Source organism: Salvelinus sp. IW2-2015, linkage group LG20 (genome assembly GCF_002910315.2).
Source record: "Salvelinus sp. IW2-2015 linkage group LG20, ASM291031v2, whole genome shotgun sequence".
NCBI classification, from domain to species: Eukaryota; Metazoa; Chordata; class Actinopteri; order Salmoniformes; family Salmonidae; genus Salvelinus; species Salvelinus sp. IW2-2015.
Genome location: NC_036860.1, coordinates 74065195 through 74088282, shown reverse-complemented (window position 1 = coordinate 74088282; position 23088 = coordinate 74065195). Strand labels below are relative to the sequence as shown.

The 23088-nt window shown below is 42.1% G+C and overlaps 1 protein-coding gene across 1 annotated transcript; it reads left to right on the top strand.

Moving 5' to 3' along the window:
- Nucleotides 1-4939: 4939 nt before the first annotated feature.
- Nucleotides 4940-20942, top strand: usp31 (ubiquitin specific peptidase 31). The gene is made up of 16 exons (XM_024012080.2): nucleotides 4940-6263; nucleotides 6446-6577; nucleotides 7773-7867; nucleotides 7972-8064; nucleotides 9426-9561; nucleotides 10305-10452; nucleotides 10615-10795; nucleotides 10975-11086; nucleotides 13093-13187; nucleotides 14107-14184; nucleotides 16402-16531; nucleotides 17337-17456; nucleotides 17707-17932; nucleotides 18061-18219; nucleotides 18415-18570; nucleotides 18763-20942. The coding sequence occupies exons 1-16, from the start codon at nucleotides 5700-5702 to the stop codon at nucleotides 20235-20237; spliced, it is 3900 nt and encodes a 1299-aa protein (XP_023867848.1). The 5' UTR covers nucleotides 4940-5699; the 3' UTR covers nucleotides 20238-20942.
- The last annotated feature ends 2146 nt before the right edge of the window (nucleotides 20943-23088 follow it).

Sequence of the window (23088 nt, the reverse complement as noted above, 5' to 3'; positions counted from 1 at the left end):
TTTTCAAGAAGACAATTACACAACACACCTCCAGGCTGTGTAAGGGCTATTTGGCCAAGAAGGATAGTGATGGAGTGCCGCATCAGATGACCTGGCTTCCACAATCACCCAACCTCAACCCAATTGAGATGGTTTGGGATGAGTTGTACCGCAGAATGAAGGAAAAGCAGCCAACAAGTGCTCAGCGTATGTGGGAACTCCTTCAAGACTGTTGGAAAAGCATTCCAGGTGAAGCTGGTTGAGAGAATGCCAAGCGTGTGCAAAGCCGTCGTCAAGGCAAAAGGTGGCTACTTTGAGGAATCTAAAATATATTTTGATTTGTTGGTTACTACATGATTCCATGTGTTATTTCATAGATTTCATGTCTTCACTATTATTCTGCAATGTAGAAAATAGTCAAAATAAAGAAAAATCCTTGAATGAGTAGGTGTGTCCAAATTTTTGACTGGTACTATATATATAGGCAGAGTTGCAAGGAAAAGACATATCTCAGACTGGCCAATAAAAATAAAAGATTAAGATGGGCAAAAGAACACAGACACTGGACAGAGGAACTCAGCATCCCAGAGTGGCCTCTTCACTGTTGACATTGAGACTGGTGTTTTGCAGGTACTGTTTGTTTTTAGTCCTGTCCTTCCTCTACCCTCAATCTATCCCATCTATTTCGGATGTCCATCCAGTTTGAGTTTCTATTTGCCATATATTTTTAACTGAGCTGTTTCACAAAAGTTCTGAACCTATATACATTTTACGTACACAGTATATATTAGTTTGTTATTAGTCCCCCCCTTCAGCTCCGTTCAACACCTCCCATCCATATTGGATTTCTATTTGCCATATATTTTTCAACTGTGCTGTGATGCTTCACAAAAGTTCTGAACATTTCTATTCTCATAGTTTCTACAGATTGTAAATTAAAGATAAACATTTTTGCTAAAAGTATTATTATATTATTGATTGATTGACTGTGACTTTTCAAATCACCCAGTAGTGCTATCTGCAGAGTTAGCTCCAGGTAAATGTTGCAATTCTTCAGCCATTCCTGGAACTGTGACAAAAAACAAGCTACAGTACCAAAATATATGACCAAATGACTCTGTCTCTTCACAGCAAAATCTGCAGAGCTGCGAAGGTTGTATCCCCCTTATATATAACATTCTATTGGTTCCAAGAATTTTGTATAATTATTTAAATTGAAAATTCAAAGTTTTGAATCTGGCGTTGTTTTGTATGTCAATTTATAAACCATGTGCCATGGAATCGGTACATCGAAAATCTATTCCCAACTATTTTGCAATCTGCACTATGTCGTGGCAATTTCCTATATTACCAAATGAGGAGAGTTACAAACCACACACCAGTCAGAGTTATACTTAAACTTCATATTTAATAATATGAGCTTTACAATAGCCCTTTGACTCTCAGATCAATTCAGTGTCTATAATGAATTCTGAGAGTCCCTACAGTAGAATACAAAGATATTTTATAGCCAAGATACACCCCTCTCAACTTACATGACGAACCACAGATCTTAGGAACTCTTCACAAAGGGTCTTTTACTTGAGAAAGGAGTATCCCTTAGCCAGATTGCATTCGCTATAAATTATTGCTCAGTTTGGTCTCTAAAACGAGGTTCTAATCTCGTTCCTGGTACTTCRTAGTACCAAAACATTACCTCATCCAAGGCATAACTCAATTGTCAACTCTATATACTCTCATCTCAAGTAAACCCCCTCTTCTCCCCACTCCTGGACAAGCTCACTGAGGGGAGTGACTTGCGCACAGACATTGTGGACACAAGTAATTGGTTCCTCCTTAATCACGCCATCCCTTCACATGGTTTAACAGATACATTCACATATGAAGACAATGTTCCATCCTGTCCTCTTCCCTTTCTGATATTCTGCATAGCACCAGAGACATGTAAAAGACAAGCCTGACCTCTCCCCTCTCTGGGCCCCAAATGACTGAGCCCCAGCTAAGAAAAAAAGTGCAACTGCCAACACTATAGTCCAAAAGGATACATTCTAATGACAAGTATCTCACATAAGCATATTATGTAAATAAAACATCTTATTTATCTATGTTACCCAACTAATTCTGATTCCTCCGCCACAACCTCCGGTCAAAAGTTTTAGAACAATTCAAGGGTTTTTCTTTATTTTTACTAACGGAGCTCAAATGTCCATTTATTTTTGCTAGCTGCATGATATAATTTACAAAGATTATACCTTTTTTTTTGTAATGTTTTTTTTATCAATTAGTATAGTTGAGTTGAATTTGTTGTATTATTTGTTCTGTCTTTTCTGGTGGATTAAACTGAAATTGCAACCAACTTTCTATGGCTTGTTTTAAAAATATCGATATTTTGGAAATGATTTCATTAAAAAAACAAAAAACAAAGTGAGATGTTGTAATCTGAATAAAGGGAAAAAGGCCATTCTTGAACATGGGGTGAGACATTCTTACTAATTTGCTAGAGAACCAGTTTCGATTTAAGTATAACTTTTGTATGACTTATGCCTTTAGTGAGAGGTCTAATGCTTTAATATTTAATMATTTCTGCCCTCCGAATTCATATTCATTATGTAAATAGGCCCCTTTAATTTTGTCTGGCTTGCCATCCCAAATAAAATGGAAATCAATCTTCCAAATCAAGATGTGTTTGCTCATGACCTAAGGCACTTGCACAACACAGAAGTACATGCATGTGATGCATTTATACTCAAATATTACATGGTTTTGCGCATGTGCCAGGTGATATAAATTTCAACTTCAGTACTGGCGCTCTAAAAAGTTTGGTAAACAATACCCACTGGGCACACACTGACGGAATCAATGTTGTTTCCACATAATTTCAATGAAATACACGGAACCAACGTGGAATAGACTTTGAATTGACATCCGTGCCCAGTGGATTATTTTCCTGTGGATGTTTTGTCTTACATTTTGAGCATTTTACTTTATTTCAATCACAGATAACTGGGCCACTTGCTAGCAATAATGGGATTATTTAGCAGTGTGGGCCTACATGTTTAACAATGGATCTAGGCCTAAAAGTAAGCCTATTGGTGCGAGTGTGTGCACAGGCATGGATTTTGCCGTCAATGATCAAATGAATCAAACCATTCTATAAAACCACACAGTAGGTCATATTAGTTTTGTCTGTAGCTAAATTAATCTTCGCCGCTCAAATCTATGGAGATTTTTCTCTATGTGCTGTGGGTGTGGGGGTGCTAATTTCCAAGAAATGTAGTCTACACTGCAGTGGAAATAGTTCATTATTTTCTAAATCTTACTTAGTGACTGACTTCCTTTCTCCAAACAGCAGAGGGCAATAGTCACATGGCTGAATCTTATATCATTTTGTAGAAAATAGCATCTTATTTCTTGGCATTAAATGTTGCATTAAATAGTTTGCTCTAACATGTACTGTGTACTACAATACAGAGGCACTGAACACCAGGATACGATAGAATGAAGGAAATCAATGTAATGATATCATCATACAATGTTTGCCAGTAAAATGCATGGTCTACACACCCTTCTTTTATGTAAGGTCTATGGTTTGCACTCTAGTCTGAGCTACTTGGGAGAGATGTAATTGGATAGATATCCTAATGATGAGAGATGCTGCTGGGATGCACAGTATCTAGTCACTGTGTGTGCTGAGGTCAGCTTAAAAGAACAGGAAATTAAGCCATACCCGAGCATATGGGAACTAAATGATCTGGGCATGTGGAGGCAGCATATGGATTAATCTGTACCTCTAGGATCTTTATCTAGGTTACCTACTTTTACCTTACTTCTAAGTTCCACCAACCCAATAGCTATAGCTACAGCAAAATAATAACTAAAGGTCCAAGAAAGATATTGATGAGGAAAGTGACTCATGGGACTATAATTAAAAACACACGTTTACTCACCACATCCTTGCATCTTTAGGTCGGCATCATTTGTAGGTGTCAAACCCGTACTACGTTCAGTGTAAAACAATAAGGGAAATGCATGAACCATTAGGCCTACATCATTTAATGTTTGACATTGTGTCTGATGTCTGAAAGTAGGCTATATATTACAAAGCTCGCTGTGACTCTCCCTCCCATCTCGATTTAAGAGAATATAAAGGACAAATTGCATTAGGCTAATTTCGTTCTGTGTTATATGACATAAGACATGCTGATTGGTGGGTAGAGGAGTAGGAGGCGGGCACAATGAAGACTCAAATTACAATTGGTTTTATGCTGGTGACCTTGACTGCTGATTCCCTCATCWGACTGATTCTCTTTCCTCTAACATCAATCTAAAATATATATTGTTTTACTATGTCTCTGTGTTTTGCGTTTTAGTAGATCATGGAGCTAAATGTTGTATTTTGATAGGCTAATATGTGTATGTGATAGGTTACATAAAATTCAATAAAGCTAAATCCATCACTGTATGATGTAGGCTATATGGTGAGGCCATTCAGCCAAGACGTGGCAGTCACAGATTGATTCCAACATCCTATTTGTTGTGCATTTTGTATGTTGTGGTGCAATAAAATACCAGTAGACCAACTTGATGTCAGACTGGATCTCAGTGGGAACTGAAACATACCACCTCTCAGATTTCATTAACCCCATTATCATAGAGCCCCACCCTGTACTATAGGAGACCCAACCCCCTCATACTTGCATCCCCCCCACCCAAAAAGCAATTATTTATGTCAGTCTTACAATCAATATTTTTTGGACTGTCCATAGATCAGGAAGTATTTCCTTAATTGTCAACTGCATGATTATGGATAGGCCTACATTAAAAAAAACAAAAAAACATTTACTTTATTATTCAATAGTACACATTTTGAGACTTTGATACAAAACGTTTGATTTATGGAAAAAAGGCACAGTGGAACCCCTCTCTCTCCCCCAGTTGTATTTTGGCGTTGACTCTGTTACGTCAGCTGTTTCTCTGCTGTCCTGCAGTGTCCGTATTTTTGTAACTGAAAGTGTGAAAAACTGACTCCGTTGCAATGGAAAATCGGATTTCGGGGATCACTTCAGCTTGGAAAGCATAGGACATTTTACAGTCCCACTCAAATTAACCAAGGACACGGAATTAAACGTCTCTGCTTGGTAACTACATTTTTATTTTCGGATGGGATGGAAGGACACTTCTGCGCAAGGGACTCATTTATGCAGTGGCTAGCAGCTAATGTGCAAATGCTAACTATAAAAACAATCAGCTAGCTACAAGAAGCGATTTGCATGAACGTCAGCGGATAGGTTGACTTGTTTAGCATATACAAATGCATTCCGACAGCTTATTGTAATTTGTGTATTTTACTAAATCGAATCACTTAAAATTGATTAATGGATAGTTTACAAGCTAGCGAGTCGATTTAGCTAACTAGCTAGCTATGGACAGTTGCTGTTCTTGTGTTAGCTGACACGCTAAGGTTAGCTATCCAATTAGATCAACATAACACTTGTCTTTGAAAATGTGTTGACTCGTATTTAATGGTAGTCAATGCTATAACGTTTCCCCTAGTATGGGAAATATATCCCTGCAAGCTAACGGTAACTTACTAGCTAGTTGATGGGTTGAGATGTGACTTGACTTCCCAATTAAGATGTAGCACGAGACAGCTGAAAGTTAGTTTGCTTGCTAGCTCAGCTCATTCCTCACAGGAAATATTGTATTTGGACATTTATTGCATGAGGGGGTGCCCAACAAGTCAGGCAATCATGTCTAGTAAAGCCATGACTAAAGAGAAGAAATCTGGTAGCTTCAGCAAGAAACTCTTCAGACGAGGCTCTGTGCGCTCCGTGGGTAGTTTTATGGGCAGAGTCCTCAGGACCCTGTCAACCTTGTCCCATTTTGGATCAGATGGGCATGCTATTGAARGTGACAAAGACGATGGGGGTTTCACAWTATTCAAAACTGGAGGCAAARATTCACCAGCTTTGGATGATAGTGACCGTTTCCTCGGAGAGAAGGTCCCTGGAGTGTCTGGTCTCAAAAACCATGGTAACACTTGTTTCATGAATGCCATCCTCCAGTGCCTGAGTAACACTGAACTCTTTGCTGAGTATTTGGCACTGGAACAATACCGGGGAGTCGAGGAAACGGATGAGGAGAAGGAGAAACYRAAGACAAACGGTGTGCATTTGGGGAGGAAGGGCCCTCATGACAGAGGTGAGGTGACAGAGCAGCTGTCTGGACTGGTCCGGGCCCTGTGGACATTTGAATACACCCCACAGCACAGCAGGGAGTTCAAAGTAAGTTGGTACAATGTATCATAAAGCAAGACTGCTTCTTTCACAGGACTGCATTTGGTCCGCAGAATCAGCCTATACTACACATCTTTGAAATGGTCAAATACATTTAGGCTACATCATACTTCTGAGACTAGGCTATCACCAGAATTTTCAAGCAGTGTTGCTTGTGCTGTTTGTTGCAGAATGCTGTCTCAAAGAGTGCTTTGCAGTATAAAGGCAATGCTCAGCATGACGCCCAGGAGTTTCTGCTCTGGCTTCTGGACAGGGTACATGAAGACCTCAACAACCATCCCAAYAACAGGCCTTCCATTAAGGTAAACTTTTGTTTGCGCATCATAGAGTTAGGGCCTACTAATGCAACTTCAGGAACGGTGGTAGTGGCCAGGTTAGCACAACGAGACAGTTAGTGATGTGACCTCGAGCTAGCAGTGAATGGAGCTGTACCTGAGGTGAGTCAGCAGTCTGAGTGGATGAGGTGACAGGAGGTGGCTGGCTAATTGTGATGTCCTTTGAAGACTCATTCAGACATTCCAAACGGAATAACATTTAAAAGAGGGTAAAGGCCTGGCATCCTACAGGGCAGATTTACCGACCTAACCCATTTCTGAACGTAGAGCCCCTTATCAGGCATCAATCTTCCAGAGCACTGGAACAAACAAATTAGGAGAGAGAGCTCACTTCCCTACTTTACGGTGTGCTGACGGATTCATCTCCTGTGGGAGAATGAACAGGAAGTGATGGTGTTCTGTGTCCCCTTCCTGGATTGCTTCCCATCTGAAACAGTTTGGAACAGTTCGTGCATATATTATGGTGATATTTTCTTTGTTTTGGTCTTAGGCAATGATTTTTCAGCTGTTCGTGCTGACATATCTCGAGGAAAGCCAAAATGTGTAGCCGAAGTCTACGCTCCTTTGTTGGTGATTGGTCAACAGTAGGGATTATTCTATGTAGAGTTTGTCATCACAAATCGTCTTCATCCAAATTTTGTTCACTTAAAGTAAAATTGTGCGACTTAGATCTCCTCTGCAAAAATGTAAAAATTAATGACAGATTTCTTGAGTGATCTTAGATGAATTCTGACTATGTTGAGGAAGTTTATACTTGCTATGGTGTCTTAAGATGGACAAATGGTACTATTGTCACTTTCTCGTTTTTCAAGCAAAGGTCTTTTAAGGGAGTATGCGAGCACATTCGTTCGGATCGCCTTTAGGCGCCAGCCGAACCAAAGCGTGAAGAAGACTTTAGACATGCAGAGTGAGAGACGTGACCTGAATAGACCCCACAGAGCATTGTTGATTAGTCTGCCTTGTCAAACGCTCATAGTTCCTTGAGGATAAGTCAGAGGAACTGCAGCGTCACAGGCAGTTTTGTTTGTATTTTGGTCTCTTATCCTTTCGATGTCTTTCAGACTGCTTTGGATGCTCATTTACCTAGTGAATAGAATACAGCCTCAATATCCTAAATTGTCTAATATGCAGTAAGAGCTCATCCACTCTTTTGTCCTATTAGCCACCAGTGGAAGAGGATGATGGGGGTCTAGAGGGGCCTTCTCTTCCACTCTCTACCGGTTCATTTGTGCAAGAGCTATTTCAGGCCCAGTACAGGTAGGTCTTATTTGATGCTTACCCCTRAGGAGTTTTATATTCTCCATTCTGTTTATTCCTYATGACTTCTTCTGAGACAAATGAGTTCCATTTCTTACCAACAGGTCGTCGCTCACCTGCCCGCATTGCCAAAAACAGAGCAACACCTTTGATCCTTTCCTTTGCATCTCCCTGCCCATCCTCTTACCTCACACAAGGTGAGTACACACCTCTGCTGTGTTCCATCATTGGGTCTGATGGGAGGAACAAGACTGTTGAAAAGGGTTGAAATGTACATCTTGAGACTACTTGAGACTGTGGTTCATTTAAATTTTCCAGGGATGCGGAAGCAAAGTAAATAAGAAGGAATGTCGTTTGGGGCCAAAATCTCCAAAATGGCATATATCTGCAGACCAAACCAAGCCAGTAATTATGGGACTATTCTATTTCTAAAGTCAATTTAAGGGCTACATGCCCAGAAAACACTAAATGGCTAAAGTAAAAAAGGGAAATGGACTTACTTTTACATCTGACATGAAGATTTAGGCCTATGACTTTTTAGAAATATGTTGGATTCTTCTCTGTCATAGTTTTAAGTATTTTGAGTTTCATTATTTGTGCCCAGCAGTCAAAACCACCTTTATGCTCACTCAGATGAGGATTCATAATGCTCCTAAACGGAGGTACCTGGGACATACATGGCCTTTTTTGTCCTCATGATACAGTGATGCTATTTTTACAATGGCGTTGTACTGTCACATCAAGGAGAGAGCGCCTGTTCGATGCAGATTCTTTTTTAAGCCACTAAATTCATTGCTGTCCATGCATTATTAAAGATGGGAAGAATGAGGTGAAATTAGGAGATACACAGTGGCAAATGATGTCCCATTAGTCCTCCAGCTGTCATCTGATTGATGACAGAATAATGGTCCTCCAGCCCAAGGCTCAGTGACTCACCGCTCTGCCTTCACTACTACTTCTTCCATCTCCTCCCAGAAACACAATCCTGCTACTCAACTTTGGGTTATCAGTTATCACTAGTCTGAAGCATCTAGTTCATTTCTCTGAATAAAAATGTTCTGCTAAGCCTGTTATGCCACTGTTTCTGGCCATAGTTGAGCTGATGTGAAGACAGATCCCGCATAACTGAAGTTCAAATGACAGAGAAACTCAGAAATGGCAACCATCTTAAAAATGAGTGTTCTCCAGAATGTGGGGCATCTCAAACTGAACTCCTGAAAGAGCTGCGTTGCTGTGCCTGCTGGCTGAGTTCTTAGTGTCAGCTTAGAGTAGCACTGATCCACACAGTCACCAGAGGAATCCTGCTCAGTGCTCTCACAGATTACAAATTAGCAGTCTCCAGACAGTGTTGTAGCAGCAGCATTAGAGGAGGTGGAAACGTGTACTCTCCTAGGAGGTTGATTATTGGACATAATTGTGTTTAATTTGGCGAAAGTTGAGTTTGTCCGTTCTGTTATTTCCTGGCCTTTGTCAGTGGTTTTTATCTGGTGTTTTGTAATTCCTTATATGGTGCCAATATTTGATCCMTRTCATYCCCATGTTTCCTCTCTCTTCCCAGGCCTCTGTATGTGACAGTGGTCTACCAGGGGAAGTACTCTCACTGTATGAGGATCGGAGTGGCCGTGCCCCTGAACAGCACCGTGTCCAGACTCCGAGATGCTGTGTCACGTGAGACCAAGATCCCCCTGGACCAGGTGCTGCTCCCTTCCTGCTCTCTTATCCCTAGCAGCCTCAGCTCTGTCTTACTAGGTTACATACACACAGAAGTTAACTTGATTGCTTTATGTTCTGGTGCTACCTAGCTACTAAGGATTTCAAAGGAATGTTATCTGAAAAGAACAGTAAAGGACTACCCTACTTTTTCCTTTAATGATTCATCCCTGGGTACTAGACTGATTGTACCAGCAGGTGTGCCCATTTCAGTATTAATAGCTGCTTTACAGTGTTGTCGTAAGTAGTATTAGGCTAGTGCATCATAGCCTCTTTAATCAGGATGAAGGGATCACTGGAACAGCCCATTGTATCCAAGAACAACAGAACTGATGCCTTGGGTTTGATGTGGCTGAAACGTTCATACAGTGCTGTCATTGGATTACATTAAGCAGAACACTATTGTGTGTGAAATCCTGGTCTGAATAAGAAAAGTTGTCAAGATTGAGGCATAGGAGAAGGACTCCAGGAGAAAGGGAGGGGGTGTTCAGTCATAGTGTGTAGCCTTCCATATTTACCATTGTTCTGTATTTGCAGAAGAGGTAGGCCTATACACTGTAGAGAACATTGATGTCGTTTATTTATGTTCTGTAATTCATTCACTGAAATGGGCATGGCCTAACTCTAATCTGTTTCACCATCGTATCTGAATAAAAGGTTTCAGTGTTGACTAAATGGCAGCAGCATATTGATTTGTTTTGGCCTTCTCCGCTTGCCTCTGATTCAGTTTGTTTTGACGGAGATGTACTACGATGGTTTCCACCGCTCCTTCTGTGATGACGACGACGATCTCGATATCATTCAGGAGAGCGATTCCATCTTTGCCTTTGAGACGCCTGAGACCTTCAGACTAGAGAACATTCGAACCAAGAGAGGTACCTCTTCACTATTCATCTACTGTTGATATCACATTATTCAATACGTTTTGGGCATTTCTCAATGGAAGTTTCTTTGGTAGTGTACTTGTCATGCATTTTGTAAAATGTATATTGAAGTATTGACTGAGTATCAATGACCGATTGGGATTTGAAATCCAGGGAGTCTCCTTGCCAACCTGAACCAGAACAACTTAAAGTTTGGGAGTGAGATGAGCAGGACTTCGTCTTTCATGCAAGGAGCTGTGAATCCTGCCACTCCGTCGGCCATTAAGAACACAGGGGCCGACAAGATGGTCCTGCTGATCTGTAACCGAGCTTGTACCGGTCACCAAGGGAGGAGGTACTATAGAGATGTAATATTAATAATAATGACTGCAATGTTGCATTTCTATGGGTACTACAGCCCAGTGTTTTCCACTGTCCTCTGAAACCGTTACACCATGCAGGTCATGTGATATTTGTTATATTAAGGTATACTTGGAGTCTGTTAACAGGAGAATATCATTCCCGCTATTTCAGGTTTGGTCTTCCATTTGTACTGTACATGGATCGCACTGTGACCTGGGATATCCTGCAGAAGGAGATCCTGGAGAAGATGCATCACCTGCTCAGGCCAGGAGTTTACATTCAGGTGGGTGGAGGATAGTGAATGGAAACACAACCCCACAGAATGCAGGTCAACTAAAAAAATTATGATATGGAAAAAGAGTCTGAATTACAACCTGTGCAGGCTTTCACTAGTAGGCACTGTCGTTTACTGCATTTAACCCCCTAGAGTCGATAAATAACAAAACAATCCATAAAAATCCGTCAGTTTAAGCGAGAGATGTTTTTTTGCATAGGATGCCTCTCAATCCACTGCATCCTCCAGTGTCGCACTTCCGCATCTGTGGTTAAAGGCGGCAGAGCGGTGTTTGTCAGACCATGAGACATCGCAAAAATCGTTCTTCTCACGAAAACGTCTGTAGCATCTGAACAGTTTGACCTAGAAACTATTATGACCACTCTATGCAAAGTTAAGAGTGTCTCACTGCGCCCGGCCCGCCACAGGAGTCGCTAGTGTGCGATAAGACAAGGATATCCCTACCGGCCAAACCTTCCCTAACCCGGACGACGCTAGGCCAATTGTGCGTAGTTCTAGCATAGTTTGGAGCTGTGCTTTGGGTCATTGTCCTGTTGTAGGAGGAAATTGGCTCCAATTAAGTGCCGTCCACAGGGTATGGCATGGCGTTGCTAAATGGAGTGATAGCCTTCCTTCTTCAAGATCCCTTTTACCCTGTACAAATCTCCCACTTTACCATCACCAAATCACCCCCAGACCATCACGTTGCCTCCACCATGCTTGACAGATGGCGTCAAGCACTCCTCCAGCATCTTTTCTGCGTGTCACGAATGTTCTTTGTGATCCGAACACCTCAAACGTAGATTTGTCTGTCCATAACACTTTTTTCCTATCTTAGCTAACACAACGTGCCATTGGAACACAGGAGTGATGCTTGCTGATAATGGGCCTATGTAGATATTCCATAAAAAAATATGCCGTTTCCAGCTACAATAGTCCTTTACAACATTAACAATGTCTACACAGTATTTCTGATCAATTTGATGTTATTGTAATGGACCAGAAATTTGGTTTTCTTTCAAAAACAAGGACATTTCTAAGTGACCCCAAACTTTTGAACGGTAGTGTATATTTCCTGTCCTAGATTTAGAACAGACACTTCAAAACCTTGTTTCTTCTGATTTATTTTTTGACTGTCCTTTTTGTCATTCTTGAATGTGTTATTCAATGTATTTCTATGGCTTTAGTAGTAAAGGCCAAAATCAATATTTTATCAAATATATTTTTTGTACCTAAGGATCCTAAAATTCAAGTAGCTAAATGATCCATAGTATGACCATCTTAAAACAATTCCATATCAAATTTTATTTGTCACATACACATGGTTAGCAGATGTTAATGCGAGTGTAGCGAAATGCTTGTGCTTCTAGTTCCGACAATGCAGTAATAACCAACAAGTAATCTAACCTAACAATTCCACAACTACTACCTTATACACACAAGTGTAAAGTGATAAAGAATATGTACATAAAGATATATGAATGAGTGATGGTACAGAACGGCATAGGCAAGATGCTGTAGATGGTATAGAGTACAGTATATACATATGAGATGAGTAATGTAGGGTGTATAAACATAAAGTGGCATAGTTTAAAGTGGCTAGTGATACATGTATTACATAAAGATGTCAAGATGCAGTAGATGATATAGAGTACAGTATATACATATACATATGAGATGAGTAATGTAGGGTATGTAAACATTATATTAAGTGGCATTGTTTAAAGTGGCTAGTGATACATTTTTACATACATTTCCATCAATTCCCATTATTAAAGTGGCTGGAGTTGAGTCAGTATGTTGGCTTAGCACCCCCTATCCTTCAATGTCTTAGACTCTAAATAAATTAACAGTTGATTCCCATTTAATGGCATGTTCGACGTTTAAGTTGCCTCATTGGATAGAATGCTGTTGGTCTGGTTTGAAAAGCACGGCCGTGGCAACATGTCTATACGTAGCAGTCAGGTGGTGGGAATAGGGATAGTGAGTAACTAAAGTCCTGGTATTATCTGCAGGTGGGGCCCTTCAGCCTACGAGTGGTTGGTGTGGTTGGCATCACGTACCTTCTGCCCCAAGAGGAGCAGCCTCTCTGTCACCCAACAGTGGAAAGGTCAGTCTCCTTGTTATTCCTGGTCCTCTGTAGCTCAGTTGGTGGAGCATGGCGCTTGCAACTCCATGATGGTGTGTTCGATTCCCGGGACCACCAATACAGATGTGATATCTTCATTTGACCACTTTCTATATTATGTGGATTTTAATTAATGGACATTTTTGTAGGGGTTGATACATTTTTCATTAAACCTCGAATGCAATAAGTTTGCATTTCCTGTTGTGCATGAAAATTATCTGCGACAACAGTGATCAAAATGAGAAAGCACATCTGTATGTAAAAAAATGTGTGCACGCATGACGGTAAGTCGTTTAGGATAAAAGTGTCTGCTAAATGGCATATTTTATATTATCATTCAACTGTAGCTCTCAACCAGGGTCATGTTCAGTAGGGCACATAACAAAATGTTTCTCACCAGAAAAATATAATTTGTGTTCAGGTAGTATCTCCCCTTTTTTCAAAATGTTTTCTTCCTACTGAAACACCACCTCCTCTCACCAATTCACAATGTTGTTTACAGTTCACTGCCTCCTTGTAATCCTCTAATCACACTTGAATGCCAGATCAGATGCTCTGATGTCACCAGAACAGTTAAATGGCGTGCCTTTACATGTTTTGGTATCTGTTTCTTCACACACTGCTTCACACTCTGATTCAATTGAATAGAATGGAAGTTTGTTGAATAGAATGGGAGTTTGTTGAATAGAATGGGAGTTTGTCACACAGTACACACACTAAAAAGCTGGATAGATATGTGTACAGCAGGCAAAAAGACAGCCACACTGGTAATGTAAATCCAATTCACTTAGATTTCTAGTGTTTTGAAGATAAGAGGAATACAGCTTGTTGTTTGATATGTGTTTTAAGTTGTGAAACTGGCTTATTCTCGTTTTTCCTCAACATAATCTTTCCTTGGCAGAGCGTACAAGTCCTGTGGCCAGGGGGGACCGCCGCACGTCAAGATAGTGGTGGAGTGGGACAAAGAGACCAAGGATTAGTGAGTGAACGCTGCATAACAATATTGCTGGTGCTCTGCATCTCTTTGATAAACGCCATGTTTCTGTCCGTTTGTGGTGAGATTTATCCTGCAGGGAAATACAGGACCATAAATTATTCCTATAAAGCCACTAGGGATGGGGACGGTTATTAGAATATCCAAACGGATGTTAGTATTCGATTACTTGCGAGGGTAGTCATTTAATATATTTTTTTTATATATACATACATACATAGATAATTACATTTTAGACAGCCTTTTCATTAAAATAGGCATAGCCTATCTATCTGTGACATTGCTACATACAAGCATAGACCATGACATTAGACATTTTAATAAAACAACAGTTTTTAATGAGTTTTTATGAGTGCGCTCCATTTAAAACCCCAAACTCCAACTCCAAGTGAAGTTGGAGATTTCTAATCAATGCAAAATGGAATTACAATTTAAGGAAATTAAGTTAGGTCATTGTAAGTAGGCTACAATGATCAACCAACAGGTAGGCTGTTGTTTAATTTGAATGGAGTTGTTGTAGACAAGGACTTGGGGGACACTGCTGGCATAATTAGTCTCGCTAGCTGGCTAACTAAATTAGCTGGGTCATTCCTACAAAGCGGTACATTTTGGACCTCATAACTTTTGGGAAAAAAAKATATGTCAATTGTTGGTCCCATGTTTAATGAGCTCAAATGAAAGATCCCAGAAATGTTCTATGTGCACAAAAAGCTTATTCCTCTCAAATGTTGTGCACAGTGTGATCATTACACAGGTGCACCTTGTGCCGGGGAAAATAAAAGACCACTCTAAACTTTGCAGTTTTGTCACACAAGACAATGCCACAGATGTCTCAAGTTTTGAGGGAGTGTGCAATTGGCATACTGACTGCAGGAATGTCCCCCAGAGCTGTTGCCAGAGAGTTTAATGTTAATTTCTCCGCTATAAGCCGCATCCATCGTTGTTTTAGAGAATTTGGCAGTATGACCAACTGGCCTCACAACCATAGACCACGTGTAACCATGCCAGCACGGGACCTCCACATACGGCTTTTTCACCTGCTGGATCATCTGAGACCAGCCACCTGGACAGCTGATGAAACTAAGGAGTATTTGTCTTTAGTAAAGCCCTTTTGTCGGGGACAAACTCATTCTGATTGGCTGGGTCTGGCTCCCAAGTGGGTGGGTCTATGCCCTCCTAGGTCCACCCTTGGCTGTGCCCCTGCCCAGTCATGTGAAATTATAGATTAGGGCCTAATGAATTTATTTAAATTGACTGATTTCCTTATATGAACTATAATGTTGTAAAATCTTTGAAATTGTTGCATGTTACGTTTTTCTTTAAAATGTATGCATTTTGACTATCCGGATTTTCGAATAGGGAAATAATTTCAAATGCCCATCACTTAAAGCTACCAAATATTCAATAAAATAGATTGTTTAAAGACAGGGGCGAGAGAGTATAGCAGACGAGGCACTTTGATGTTTGTTTTTGCTTTTTTAATGCAAAAGTCTGCATGCTCAGTTCGGCGGGCGCCTTGCCGAACTCGGCTTGGCAAACCGAACGAGTGTGCTTGCATACTCTCTTAAAATAACTTTGCTTGATAAATATGAAAAAACGGCAATAGTACTGTTTGTCCATTTTGAGACGCCGTAGCTAGTATAAACTTCCACAAAATAGTCAGAATGAATCGAAGATAACTCAAGAAATGTGTCATTAATTTTGACCTTTTTGCAGAGGAGTTCATAGTCGTGCAATTTTACATTTAACTAAGATGTCTGGTGCAGTATTTATTTCTGAATAAAAAAATGTGCATGAAAACAAGCCGTCTCTCGTTGAATGACAAAGGCTCTATTGAAGAATCCCTACTGCTGACCAATCACCGGCGAAGGGGTGTAGACTTCGCCTACCAACTTCGGCTCAGTTCGGCTAATGTGCCCGAACAGCCGAAAAAACCCTTACCGAACTCCAAAACGAACAGAAACGTCACATAATGCCATCATAATATATGCACAAACTCTTAGGAACTGTTTCGTCTGGGAAGCATGCGGGTGCCTTTAGACATTTGGAGACAGGATAACATAAAGGAATGAAATCCTTAAGTATTAGACTACCTAAGCAATACCCACTTATTGGGAAGTGTCAGATTTAGTATTGCTTGTTAGGATAGGAGGCAGTGTGTTGAGTGATTGATTGGCTGACTGTGATTCCCCTTCCATGCAGTCTGTTTGGGCTCACTGAGGAAGAGTACATCCCTGATGCTGAGAGTGTATATCTGCACAGAGAGCAACACCATCAGCCCCAGGCCTGCACCCTCGCTCAGTGCCTCCAGCTCTACACCAAAGAGGAGCAGGTAACACTGGAGCGCACACACATTGTGTTGGTACCACAAGGCCACACACACATTGTGTTGGTACCACAAGGCCACACACACACACACATTGTGTTGGTACCACAAGGTCACACACGCATTGTGTTGGTATCACAAGACCACACACGTACACACCCACATTGTGCTGGTACCACAAGACCACATAGTACCAACACACACACACACACACACCACACACAACACACAACACCACACACCACACACAACACACACACACACAACCACACACACACACACACACACATTGTGCTGGTACCACGCCAAAGACCACAACACACACACCCACACACACACACACACACACACACACACACATTGTGCTGAAACCACAAGGCCACATGCACACACATTGTGTTGGTATCACAAGGCCACACACAATGTCTGTCGATGCATTTGTATGCTGTTGTATGTATTTAAACAAGAAAAGTGACTTGGAAAAAGGAACATTCTCTTCTTACCAGAGGGTTTGTTTATTATTCCACAGCTGAATATCCAATAGCCTTTCATTTGGTAGAAATGCTGAGGGTGCTGGATATTCTGCCCCTAATGCTAGGTTTGAAATACAGCATTTTTATAATGGCTTCTCTCTGTCTGGACGGACACCAGATAGACTCTGAATATACACTGTGGTTAGCAGAGGCTGGAAAACATGGAGTAGAGTACTCCGGACTGATTTAAAAGCACTGAGGTGGGGAGCTTTTCCTTGATGTGTGTGTGTGTGTGTGTGTGTGTGTGTGCGCGCATGGGTGGGCTGTCTCTGTTCCAGCTGGCCCCGGATGATGCCTGGCGCTGCCCCCACTGCAAGCAGCTGCAGCAAGGCCACATCAAGCTCAGCCTGTGGACCCTGCCTGATGTGCTCATACTGCACCTCAAGAGGTTCAGACAGGTACTGCAGCAGCAACATAGCATTCAGCACCGCCTCCAATTCCCCCACTGAGAATTGTGTCCAATCATTCCTGTTTTGTTTTAGTAACGGTAGTTTCTCATTCTTTGGGCGGCCCGACTGGTTCCTATTCTTGGTTTGCCTTCAGTCAGTGTTGCTTGTTCTGTCTTGTCCATGTTCAGTCACTGTCAAAGAGGCGGGTGTAGCGCCAGTTCAGTTGACTGGATACTGTGTTTACTGCTGTGTCCTGTAGGAGGCTGACAGGAGGGTGAAGATGCAGAACATGGTGCGGTTCCCTCTGCTTGGCATGGACATGGCTCCTCACATGGTGAAGAGGTCCCAGAGCAGCTGGAGCCTGCCCTCTCACTGGTCACCATGGAGACGACCCTACGGCCTGGGGCGTAACCCTGACGACTACCTGTACGACCTGTACGCCGTCTGCAATCACCACGGAAACATGCATGGAGGCCACTACACAGGTAAGACCGGTGGTTTAGCAGTAAGGAGGTAGTAGTCACCGACTGGAGGTAGATGGATAGGAAAATAACACTACAGTCTGACAGTTTCTTCACCATCACCCTAAATCTCTTGTTCTTCGAACCCCCAGCTTACTGTAAGAACTCTGTTGACGGCCAGTGGTACTGCTTTGACGACAGTGAGGTCCAGCCCGTCGCTGATGATGATGTGTGTCAGCAGACGGCCTACATCTTGTTCTACCAGAGGAGGAACACGATCCCCTCCTGGTCCGCCAACAGCTCCGTAGCAGGTCAGTGGTGACTTGGAGTGTTGGATTTTCCTGACACTAATGTTTCGTTAAGATGGTTCTACGTGGTTCTACAGGAGAAATGMCATTAAGTGACATTAAAACTGTCACTTAACACTCTTAGTTGGACAGTAGCATCAACATCTTGGTTATCTTTGAGAGACCTGAGGGGTTGATTGTCGTGTCTATCTGTGCCAGGCTCCACCAGCTCATCTCTGTGTGACCACTGGGTGAACCGTCTCCAAGGCAGCAGGCCAGCCAGCCTGGCTTCCGGGGCCTCCTCCAGACGCACCTCTCTGGCCTCCCTGGGCGAGTCGGTGGAGTTCACCACAGGGGACCGCAGCGAAGATGACGGTGAGATAAACTGGGTTTCTCTGTCTTCTTTCTCCATCTTCAGCTCTTCAGCCCTCCTCTCTCCCTCCTTAAGCTAATTATTCTAACCTTACAGGATCTGTTACTATGCCCAGTTGAGAAAAAGGGGCATTAAATTATCCTTTCATTGAGTCTAGTGCATTAGTGTAAACTCATTTATTTGTATCTATTTAGGTGGATTTTCGACCCGTCCCTTTGTTCGGAGCATCCAGCRTCAGAGCTTGTCWTCCAGGTCATCCATTKCCAGTCCTCTGGCYTTCAGTGAKAACAGCATGAAGCCCTCCTGGTCCCTSTCTGCCAAGCTCCATATGAGGTCYAACTCCCCCTCACGCTTCTCCCTGGACTCACGYTCYTCTCCCCCYTTGGAGAGGATAGGAGARAGGGGAGAGGCCTGTGATGACAAGGTATCCACGTCTTGCTTCGGTAGCTACAGCCGGCACGAGCGCTACCCTGGTGGCAGGGCCCCCTTGGCCATGATGGAGGGGAACAGCACCGACCAGGACCATGGCAGGAGGATCCTAGACGAAGTCTACTGCAGGGCCCCCACGCCGGCCGATAAGAAGAGCTCCAAGAGTGACCYGACGGACAACAACAACCAGATAACAGCCCTGGACCAAAAYRCACAAGCCCCCCTGTCGAAAGAGCAGAAACGCAAGAGCAGCACCGCYGGATCTGCCCYRAAGTTAGAGAGCGCCGGGTCCAAAAAGAGTTCCATCAAGTCTGAGCCAGAGAAAAACTCCAAGAAGCGCCAGTGTTCGTCCTCCACCCCCAAATCCTCTACATCCCAAATGTCTTCCAGCCCTGTGGTGAAGGGCCCCAAGGTGACCAACTCTAAAGACAAGACCACCAGCAGYGGCASCGCTACGCCCGCCAGGACCCCGTCCAAAAAGAAMGAGTCTTTGTCTTCCARGGGTCCTGACTCGGCAGMTGGAACCCCCCAGCGCAAGCAGCGCATCTCCACGCCGCTGTCCTCCGCTTCCCCCTCCCCCACYGTAAAGAAGAGTGCCTCTGGCCTTGAGAAGACMACCTCTGGWCGGAAGAAGCTGCTGGAGAGGAGCTGCAGTCGGGACTCGGGGTTGGTAAGCCCTCTGGTTGATAGACCACGCTGGGGCAGCAACGCTGCAGCCAGGACCCCCACCAARACTGCTGCGGAGGGGGTCCRTCCAGAGAGGAGGTTTTTGCGGAGTTCCATCAGCAGCTCCTCTGTCACCAGCCTGCGCTCCCCCAGYGTYTCCTRCAGGGRCCCTAGGCACAGCAGCAAGTCAGAGGACAAGGGCCTGTCGTTCTTCAAGAACGCCCTGCGCCAGAGAGAGTCCCGCCGGTCGGCCGATCTGGGTAARACCAGCATCCTGGCCAAGAAGGCCTCTGAGAGGACAGCCAGGCTGAGCGTTCAGGAGGGGGATGGGTCGGCCARTGCCTCAGAGCATCATGTGAACGAGGTTGTCACTGAGGTAAAGGAGTCCTCCAAGCCCTCCACCCCAGTCAGACGCTCTCTGTTACCTGTTATAGGCAAATCCAAGTCTTCCACTTCTGAATCCAGTCTTAATTCTCCCCCCAATGGGAAAAAGCCTCTTGAGAAGCAGGCGTCCTCCAGAAAGCTTTCTGCCAGCATGCAATCTTCTGCACGCCCAACACAGAAGCCTCAATGACATCATATATCGATAGCAGTCTCATTGTTTTATGTACGCAGCAATTTTTTTTCCATGTGCCTAAGATATAAATATATATAGATTGAGAGAGTATATAATATATATATGTACTTGTATTTTTCTTTTCATAAGCRAGATGTAAATGATCAAAAGCGCCTTTCTATCCTGTCATGGAACCAAATCATTGCCTTCGGCAAAGTATGTTATTAGTCTACTACTGTACGCAAAACTGAATAGGAATGTTTTAAGATAGCACTTTGTAAATACAGTATGGAATATTTTTCTCCAGAACAACGCTATACAGTAACTTAGTAAACAAAAAGTCTATTACTGTCAATTTTTTATGTATTACTTTTACTTGGTTTAAAACGGTCACGTGAAACTAAAGTAGCGGGTCTAGGACTTGACATTTAAGGCTGTAAGTGTACACTAGTCTTAAGATAGTTTGTGGAGTAGTCTAAAATATTACTCCTTTTCTACACCTGGTGCTGTTCAAAGGGCAATACTGGCACTGTTTGAAATATTTAAAATGCTGAGGTTTTGAAATATAAAAAAACTATCTATGTCAGGGGTCGGCAACAGGCGTCCTGTGGCGCGAAACCGGACAGGAAGTGATTTTTTTTGGGGGGGTTGTGGGACTGCCCAAGGTTTTTAGTATAAACAAATATATGTATATATTTTGGGAATTAAGTTTTTGGTCAAAAATATGTGTTTAGTATAGGAAGTATTTTCTTGACAAAAAAAAAAAAGAGACTTGATCGTGTCTCAATGTAGTCAAGATATGAAATGATTGTTCTCAAATACAATCTGTTTTTTGGGCTTAGTTGTGGTCAATTTGCAGTGTACAAATKATTCTAATTATGTTCCGCCCCCCCCCATCCGCGGCTGAATCTAGTTGCCTACCCCTGATCTATGTGTTACCAGTCCTGTTAGCACCTCTCAACCTGTGGTACCTCATGAGAGATGAACATTTCTGCCATGTATGGAATAGCAACCAGAGGCTGCTGTATAGTACTGATAAAATTCATAACCGCTCATTTAAGTTGAACATTTGTGCATATTTGCCTTTGTCCGTTCTTCGGATTAAGTCAATTCAATCTAAATAACGCACACTGCACTGAACKTTTTGCTATTCTTTGCTGTTTACTTGAAGCATACCTACATAACTGTACAACTGTCAGGCCCTGCAAGGGATGTTCTCCTTAGTTGAATGATAGTTTGAAGAGTCATTTAAGTCAGATCTGGTGCCAGCCCCATATCTGCAAAGCTTTTCTAGCTGTAGCTTTGACCTGTTACTGAACTCTCCCTGTGTCTTGCTGTAACCCATTTGGTAATCTACCATGCCCAAGCCTTTCAGTGCAATAGTTCTCAACTGTGCATGCAATCGTTCTCAAGACTGTTCATCAGCCTTACCTTATATGATAACTTTAATTATGATTCAAAATACCAGGGTAAACATTTTTGCTGGTCTGGTTGTAACATATTGAAATCTTCAGATAACCTTCTACTGAAATGGCATTTAACATATTTTGTCATATTTTGTCATATTTCGCTTGCTGACAATGTAAGAGACCCAGTTTCTCCAGGGTCTTGAGATTTGATATTGCTAATCTACTGCACCAAGTTGAATATTAAACCCCACTGCAGACATTTTGCTGCCTATAGCTACAGTCTGTCTGAAAGTGAAACCCCCACTGTTACATATGAACTATTAACATATTCATGATTCTGTAAGGGTTCAGCAACAGTCTGACAACCTGTCACTTGTTATTGTTGCCCATGGCTACACTGTCATTAAGTGAGCTGCTGCTACAAACACGGTTGAAATGGTGGGCTTTTGAACGAATAGCAGCGCTAGTTCACTGAATTACTTTGCCTTGACCTGATGGGTATACTACAAAGCAGAATCATGAGTTAGCCAGCTAACTTTGATAAGCAACCAGAAATAACTATTGATTTTATGGTTAATTAAATCAAATAGAGCGTACCCATTTCAAATGTAACTTTATTTTGTAGAAAGATATCGGAATATTTCTGCAAGTTAGCTGGCTAACTTCATGATCCTGCGTTGTAGTTGACCCTTCTGAAGGCTTGTGTTGACTTCCAAATTTAATGTCTTGGCCTAATCTCTAGTTTATCATGATCTTGAGTCTCACTGATGACCCGGGTTCCAAACCTGTTTGGTTACATTCCCCTGTTGCCATATTACGAATACATTTAACCACATCTCTCACATCTTTCACAAAATGGCCATAAAAAATATTCTCAACGTTTAGGTGATGAAAAGCTTTATTTTATGGCCCATCCTCATCTTTGAATATATATTTTATTTGTGAAATCAGCTTTCACAGAGAAATCAGCTGCCTGCAACAATATTATCCTTTTYGGCTWTWAAGTAKATGGTTGTGCCACTGTGTTGTCAATCGATGGAAACAACCATTTCAACACTGTGGAAAGCAGYATTGCATGATAACTCTAACGCATGCATGTCCTTAACTATGCAATAGATTGTTGCTATGTGAACCAGAGAGTAAATGTACAATATATCCTATCTTCCAAATGCTAGCAATGGAGAGCATGGTTAGTGACTTCCATTGCGGCCATTGCTTTAATTGCACAAGTATGTTTTAGGGTTTTCTTTACACTTTTTTATTTTTATTTTTTTACATGCGAGAATGTTACCACATTGTGAAACGGATGTAACCCAAAATCTTTAAGATGCTGAACATTTTGTATTTGTCTTGTTGTTTTCTAACTTAAGTTTACACTAAATGGATTTAGTCTTMTGATTGTTTTAAGGGATTGTCGCTACTTTTTTTTTTTACATTCATGTTCATTGTGTCAATATATG